The sequence below is a fragment of the Gavialis gangeticus genome, unplaced genomic scaffold (assembly GCF_001723915.1).
Source record: "Gavialis gangeticus isolate Ggan-Ray unplaced genomic scaffold, GavGan_comp1, whole genome shotgun sequence".
NCBI classification, from domain to species: domain Eukaryota; kingdom Metazoa; phylum Chordata; order Crocodylia; family Gavialidae; genus Gavialis; species Gavialis gangeticus.
In genome coordinates this window covers 4,218,624-4,226,444 of record NW_017729018.1, presented here as the reverse complement: position 1 = coordinate 4,226,444, position 7,821 = coordinate 4,218,624, and the positions used below count along the sequence as shown (strand labels likewise).

At 46.0% G+C, this 7,821-nt stretch overlaps 1 protein-coding gene across 1 annotated transcript in view; it reads left to right on the top strand.

The window, feature by feature from the left end:
- Positions 1-7,821, top strand: part of HMG20B (high mobility group 20B) — a 24,881-nt gene that overhangs the window by 6,666 nt on the left and 10,394 nt on the right. Inside the window, exons 2-3 of the mRNA XM_019513269.1 lie at positions 6,747-6,852; positions 7,316-7,519. Of these exons, the coding sequence (XP_019368814.1) occupies positions 6,747-6,852; positions 7,316-7,519 (310 nt within the window). The remainder of the gene's footprint in view (positions 1-6,746; positions 6,853-7,315; positions 7,520-7,821) is intronic.

Sequence of the window (7,821 nt, the reverse complement as noted above, 5' to 3'; positions counted from 1 at the left end):
CTGTAGCTGAAGCTGATGTAACTTTTAAGGCCAGTAGGATGAAAGGACTGAAAAGATCCCAGTTTCCTTGGGATGAATTGTATAGTATAGCTGGCTTGTTCTGCTCCCCCAGATGATTGGAGACAAAAGGGAATGTGCTTTTTATTTTTGTTTTTATTTATTTATTTATTTATTTATTTTTGCTGTAACCCATTAAATCAAGCAATATTTATCACTTTATGCATGGAATTAGATTTTGCAATGTTCACTCAGAGTTGGGAAGCCTCTGCTCATTTAAGGAAAGAAGTTAATTTTTATCAGGTATTGTTTCAGAAACATAGTTATTAATACCCATTTATAGGCACTTTTGCCTAATGTTGAAGGGGGAAACATTTATGCAAGGATTTATTTTTTTTAAAGATGTCTTTCTGTAAATATATGTAGTGTAGGACTAGTTAATTTACAGTAAACCTTCATTATCCAGCACCTTACAAGCCAGAATCCTCTATTAACCGGCAAACTGGCTTGTAAGGTAAAAGCGAAACTGGAAGTGCCCACTGTGGTACTTCCAGTTTTGCCAAGCCCCTATGGCCCAGGCCAAAGCAGCCTGCGCTGCTGACCCCCACATCCTGGGGCATAGCAGCCTGCACAGGGCCCACTTCCCTGCTCCAGACACAGCAGGAGAGGCAGCAGCCTGAACAGGCAAAGATGCCTGTTCAGGCCTCTCAGGGAACTAGCATATTTTGTTATCTGGCACCCCCCGTTTCCCATGGGTGCCGGATAACAAAGCTTTTGCTGTGTATATATAAATTGACTAGTCTTACAGTATTTGCTATAATGTAGCAAAATACTGAAACAGTCAACCTCAGCACAAATTCATAACTGTTATAATTGTTTTTTTGTAATTATTAAAAATGAAATGGGATTGACTGATGCTTGTTGGAGCAAATTAAAAAAGCAAAACACACGCAATGTTAAGAGCAGACTTCTCTTTCCCTTCACGAGCTCAAATGCCTATTTCCCAGCCATATAACTGCCGGTTTTGGCACTTAACAAGGGGTCGGTGTGGGCAGGTATGCAGCTTGGTATGTGTTGAATGGAGTGGAAGTCCCAAAAACTGCGGTCTGAGGAGGACAGACCTTCTAGGGCTTTAGCCCAGTAACTGGGTGATTAAGGTGCTCACCCAGGAAGCAGGCGACAGGTTCTAGGCTCCCTCACCCAGCAAGGATTTGAACCTGCTCCCCTTTGATTTCATGGCATCATACTTGAACCACCTTGCCACAGGTTAAGGGTTATTTTAGCTTTTCTCCCAGTCTTCTCTTGAAGCATCTTGCATTTATTATTCATTGTGTAAAAGGGACAAAAATCACTGGGGAAAGTTTCTGCCCTATTGGGAACAGGGTGGGGGGAGATCCAGGCTGGAACCTGCTCCCTGCCAGACTAGCATCCCTCTCATTAAGCCACACACCGCCTTGCTTGTTTACCTTTCCTGGCTTCACACACCTCCCTCTTTTGGCTGCCAAGTGGGCCAGGTTCAGAAGGACTGGAGAGGCCACTAGGTGCTGCCTACTCTGTGGTATGGTCTGAGTCATGTGCTGAGAAGTCAGAAAAGGCACATGTTCAAATTCTCTTGAAATGGGGCTTATAACCCAAGTCGTCTGCTTTGTGGACATGTGCCCTGCCCGTTTGTCTGTAAGAGAAATAGCAGAACTGTCCAACACCAACTAGTCATGGGGGTGGGAGTTGCCAGGTACAGTTTGTGACTTGACTTGCCAGCGTAGGCTTATACAGAGCTGCCTGTGTATCTGCCAGGCCAGCGTGCAGCCAACTGCATATGTTCAGTAGCGTGTGGATGCTTGTGTCTCCATTGGTCTTCAGGTAGGATTGCAAGCTGTGTATAAGCACCAAAAATAGCAGTAATATGGCTCAGAAACTGCCATTTGGGTGTGCACAGTGAAACAGGATTCTGCCTTTAGCATGTGTACGGCATAGACACCATTAGACAATACTTATGCATACATGACATACAAAGTGCACACAACAAAACATGTATCAAACAATCACAGTTAAAAACCCATATGGCTCTAGTATACTTACATATATTCCAAGTAAAATAAACTTTAAAATCTTTTGCAAAAGAATAAAAAATCCAAAAGACCAGTAAAATGCAGGCAAGTTTAGAAGAAAAGGGAAAAGAAACTTGCTTTTTCCCCTAAAGTTTACTGTGGTAGGACTGAGAACTGCCAGCTCACTGCCTTAATGAAATGCAAAATCACTTTGAGATACTGGGGAAAAAAGTCCTACATAAGGCTTACCTTCACCAGGGAAAGGATACTGCTTTTATTTGGCTAAGAAATCAAAACAAGCTTGGCCGGCTGCCCAGCATCATGCTATGCTTAACAAAAGCCTTGGATGCTTTTTACCAGCCTTTGCACATCCTTTTTAAAAGCGTGGTCTGTGAAAATGCCCTCCACCTTACACGGCTGTGCTTTTTTAACCCATTCGACACCACAACAAGCTAAACTTGTTACTGCTTAATGATTTAAAGCCTGGAGAATGCAACTCACAGCAGCTTGTTGGTATGGTTGGTTCCACATCGTATAATGCAGCAAGAAAATCAGACTCTAAAAGATTGCACAGTTCAGGCATGCTTACTAAGCAAAGGCGTGAGTCACTGTCAGGTTGCCCTGCTCAGTTAAATTTGGACAAGACAGTGCAACATTTACCTGATTCTTTGCAAACAAGGAGGGAATTCTGCATTTTCCAAATGGTGAGATTGGACTGTAATGGAGTCTTCGTACAAACTATGCTGAGACAGGCTCTGCTATTAGTAAGACAAAGTGGCGTTCCTTTCCCACCATTAATAATGCAGATGTGCCAATTCCATCCATGCCTACAATGGGCGTTACTTTACAGCGGACCCGTTGGCACCTATCCTGTTCATTAGGATGTGTTCCTCCCCAGCAAGTGCCTTCTTAGGAATCATGGCCTCTGGCTGCTACAACCAGTCAGACAACTCTGTAAATTCGGCAGTTTTCTCTTGATGACGCACACGCTGGAGCTTTGTTTCTCTGCCTGTCATTTACCTGCCACACTTTGAATTTTTTCTCACGGCGTTCAGTTTCTTTCTGGGTCCTCAGTGCGCTCAGGAGCTGACTGAAAGCCCAACCCAAGATTTTCTGCCCAAACTTTGTCTATGCCTTGCTCCTTGTGATTCTGGGGACTCAGCCTGGATCTTCTTCATTACCCTACCAGCCTTGAGAGATGTTTCCTTCTTGGCCCTTGAAAGGTTTTCCTGCTTGGTCCTTCCACTTTCACCACTCTGGGGGGATCCGTAGGGAAATGGGGCTAACTGTACGATGTTATCTTTTCCTACTGCTCTGCTAAATAGCTCTAAGATATTGTTACAGACCTAAGACTTCACTCACTGTGGTGTGCTCTTTCACTAGCATTTCCACCTTCTCTCACAAGTAAGGGAGTGAGATTTTCAACAAGCACAGGAAACTATCTTACGTTGTCAAATCATGAGCTGAAACTCTCAGGGAGATTCCTACATCACTTCAAATCGCTACTGCATCTGGCTGTGTGTAATCAGGATTCTCATTCTACACTCTTCAGGTCTTCAAAACTCTTACCCCTACTTTATGTGTGTCCTAAAGTGAATTGTCTAGTGCTTGATCTATCAACACACATAATTCCTTCTCTTTTCTAGCCCAAATGCATCTGGCTTCCGTATGTATGCCTAGCATATACTGTACTACCCTCTCCCTTTTTCATATGTCCTTCTGCTCTAACAAGTGCATCCTAGTGTCTTTCATGTTGACTGTGGCCACCTGATCTGCGAGCTGTCCATTCATTAGATTACTTCTGGATTATCCATCAGCTTCTACAGCTCCTCCTCTCCCTTCTGCTGCTTCTAAATTAGAGATAGAAACGAGCCGCTGTGAAGGATTCTGTTTGCTCTGAAGAGAATCGCTGACAATACTCCCATCTTGCCCATGCTTGTGGAGAGTCTCAGAGTTTTGCAGAGATTTTGGTCAGAGAAAACTGCTCTCAGGGGTGGTTAAAAAAGACATAGGAGGAGAGGCCCCATGAAAGGGTCTGCAGGGTTTGTAACAAGCTATTTTGTTCCTGTCTCTGCATGTTGAAGTTTTTGGCTGAATCAAGTGGAGTTTGTGACTAGCCACTCATTCTCCAGCTCACTCCCTGGAAAGGGCCTATTTCTGCTTGTGCCTCTACTGTGTCGCTGGACTGTGGTAGCCCTTGCAGCTGGGAGGCTGAGACCTACTCCATATTTTCCCACCGCCCCTCCTCTGCCATCTTCATTCTGAGTGATCCTTAGATCCCTTGAATTAACCTTTCCTACACATCAGTGCCATTCTGTATTCTCATTCAGTGCTAAACCTAACGCAGCCCAGTGCTCTCAGAATCTGACCCTTAAAACTTTATCTCATGTTTCTCTTTGCCTCATCAGCCTCTCTCTCCATGCCTGAGCTCTCTGGACCGCATCCAGAATGCTTTATCTCGTCTCCTAAGGCCTTCTGAAGAACCTGAACTCTTTATGTCAGTTCTAAGTTTACAGTCACTGGAGACTGAGACACAAATCCTGTTTCACGTTTATGTGCCTAAGTGCATAAAGGCAGTTTTTGGCACTTATTCAACGTTCACGCTTGTTTCAGTTTACATAATTATGCTTACCCCATGCTTCCCTTTTGAACATATTCAGAAAGCCCCACTCTGGCCATAGAGACTGTGGGGCAGAATGAAATGACTCAGCTGCATGTATAATGTTGGGTGAATTCCCTAAACTTTGGTTGGAGCAGAAACCATGACTAGGGCCTGTCTCCCAGAGGAGGTGGCTTTAGGTGACACTGACTGTGCAGTAGCTCCTTATGAATGGCTTTTAGGTGATGCCAACTGCGCGGTAGCTCATTACTACTGCACAGTAATGTCGTTTCACGCTTTGTGCCACACAGTGCTGCTGTGGAGTAATAATGAGCCACTGTGCAGTCAGCATCTCATGTAGACACTGCCAGTGATTCTAAACCAGGTTATGTGGCACCCTCGGCTGCCATGAGATGCTCCTTTTAAGGGTGACAATCAGGTGCCATGCACTGTTAGCACTGTTAGGTGTGCCAACTCTCACACACGATTTGCAAGAGAAACCCAGGAACTTTAAATAGGAATTCATTGTGTCAAAACCAGTCTGACCTGCTGCGGTCTTTCTGAGTTCATTGCAACCGAAGAATTACTCTGGTATTTTTTTCCATAGTCACAAAATGAGTGAAAGCTGAGAGCTGGCATTTTCCAGGGGGGATCCTGAGTCTAGCAGGAGGTTCCTTTGAACCTCCCTTGAACATAGTTGAAAAACCACTCCACCGAATCCTTTCTGGAGTAGCTGGTTTGCAGGGCATGGTCTCCCCACTCCCTGCCCTCCCCTGCTCCCCAGATCCTGGAGTTGCTCCCCATTCCCAGATGCATAGCTTGGCATTGCAGCACATTCAAGCTTATTTTTAAAGGCCCCAGTAGAATAACCAGCTTCATAAGCACCCACCTGCAATGCTTAGGGAGGAGTTGTGTTATCATGGGGGGTTTTAGTCTGAGTGACTCATCCCAGCGGCCTCATGCTGTCAGAACTAAAATTGTGGAGTTTGCATCTATCAGAGGTGACAATATGCAGACCTCAAAACACGGCATGTAACACACAGGGGGAAACTGTATTACAGCACAGCTTGATAGATACAGAGGAGTCAATCCCAGAACTTAAAATCCGTATAGCTTCATAATAAGTGATTGTGGCTTGATTGCTTTTGTTTTGTGTAAAAAGGATAAAGGAAGTACATCTATACTGGCTGTAGCTATAAAAATGAGAAAATCTTAAAACCATCCTTGATAAATGCAGGGAAGGAGATTCTGATGGTAATGGATTTGAATCAAGTCAGGGACTGTAGAACATGTATAATGGAAGTGAAAGGAGAAATCTCTGGCAGCAAAGTTAAGGAGTTTTTCAAGTATTTTAGGAGCAGAAAGTATCTAAACAATGGCTTTAGTCTATTACTAGATGGAAATGGTGAAATTGTTGATAATAATACAGAAAAAGCAGGCGCAATTAATTATTTTCCCCCTTGTGCTCACTGGAGAGGGGGGAACTGATGATGTCCTCATATCACAGGAAATATGTTTCATTCCCATAGTAACTCAGGAGCATATTGAAGAGTAGCTTCCTGTGGTGGATATTTTTAAGTCTGGGTAAATGGTGTCCAGTGGTTTTCAAAGAGGTCTGGGAAGTTAGGTTGGTTTCCAGTGAGTCTGGGAGTACTGAGGAGTTCAGAGGGCTGGAAGAGAGCCAGTGCCAGGGCAGGATGTGAACATGATAAAGTGACCTGAGTACGTTATAGACCTGTCAGTTGAAATACTGGAATGGCTGATATGGGACTCACTTAACATCAAATTAAATGAGGAATATGTAATTGTTAATGCCAGTTAATGCATGGTGTCACGGAGGACTCCAGGACACCAGGGGCCTACCTGGTCCTGGGCAGATTCATTGTGTTCCCAGCAAGTCACGCTATAGAGAACAGTAGGGGAGCTCTAGTTTTGGGAGGGAATGGCTCCTCCCAGTAGGCCGTGGACAGGTGTGGAGAGGACAGATGAGTGGGAAGATCAGCCTCTGCATTCCCAGCCTCTCCCTGCAAGAGGTGCTGCCTCTCAGTAGCGCCTCCGGACTTGCCTTCCAGCCCACGATGACTCTAGCTCTCTGTTTGCAGACATACTGCCGGCAAAGCCCAGCATGGGAACTTCCTGGTGGCCATCAAGCAAGAAAAGGGGGAGGTTCCCCGCACGAGCACTGAGAAGCCCCACAACGAGGAGGAGGTGAGACCTGGGCCTCAGAGCCTGGCTTCTCTGACAGCAATGCCAGGCCATTCCTGTGCTGGTTCCCATACAGTAGCCCAGCAGTGGGATATTAGGGTTCACAGCACTGCAGGAAGCAGATGCCAGTCCTAGATGGAGCTCTTTTTCTGTTGCCTACGTGCAAGATCCTTGAGCTCTCAATAACACTGCCTTCTGTACCATGCAGCCCAGACATCCCAGGGCCTTGTGCCATGGATACAGGCGAAGGGGGAACTCTTGTGGCTACAACACTGGGCTGAGAAGAGAGTCCAGAAACTCAAATCACCTGAAAAACAAAGGGTTCAGGGCAGAGGAGGCTTAGCTCTGTGCCAGTGCATTGCTTTATGTCCCTCTCTCCCCTTTGTACCCAGTAGCTTAGTGAGCTCCAGTCTAGCTTGTACATATTTATCCTCATGTCTGTCTTTCTCCTGCCCTCGGGCACTAGCCGGTGAAGAAGAGGGGCTGGCCCAAAGGGAAGAAGAGGAAGAAGATCCTACCCAACGGCCCCAAAGCCCCTGTGACGGGCTATGTTCGCTTCCTAAATGAACGGCGTGAGCAGATTCGCATGCAGCATCCTGACCTGCCCTTTCCTGAGATTACCAAGATGCTGGGAGCTGAGTGGAGCAAGCTCCAACCCTCAGAAAAACAGGTGTGGGAGGGACCAGGCTCCCAGGGGAGAGGCCACCTGCAAAGAGGATCTGGGAAACATCTGTGGGAATGAGTGCAGTACAAGATCCACACTGCAGTAGGTTCTTTAGAGAGGGGTAACCAGGGTCCCCTGGAAGACATCTAGGGAGCCCAGTCCGTAGTGCTTACCTAATATGCTGCTGCAGGAGGCTTGGGATGTGTCCTCTGCCTTGGCTACAGGGATTACACACCTTAGATTCACCTGACCAGCCACTCTGCTGTAGGCCACAGCATGGGCAACTTGTGTCTTCTGAGTCAGGGGCA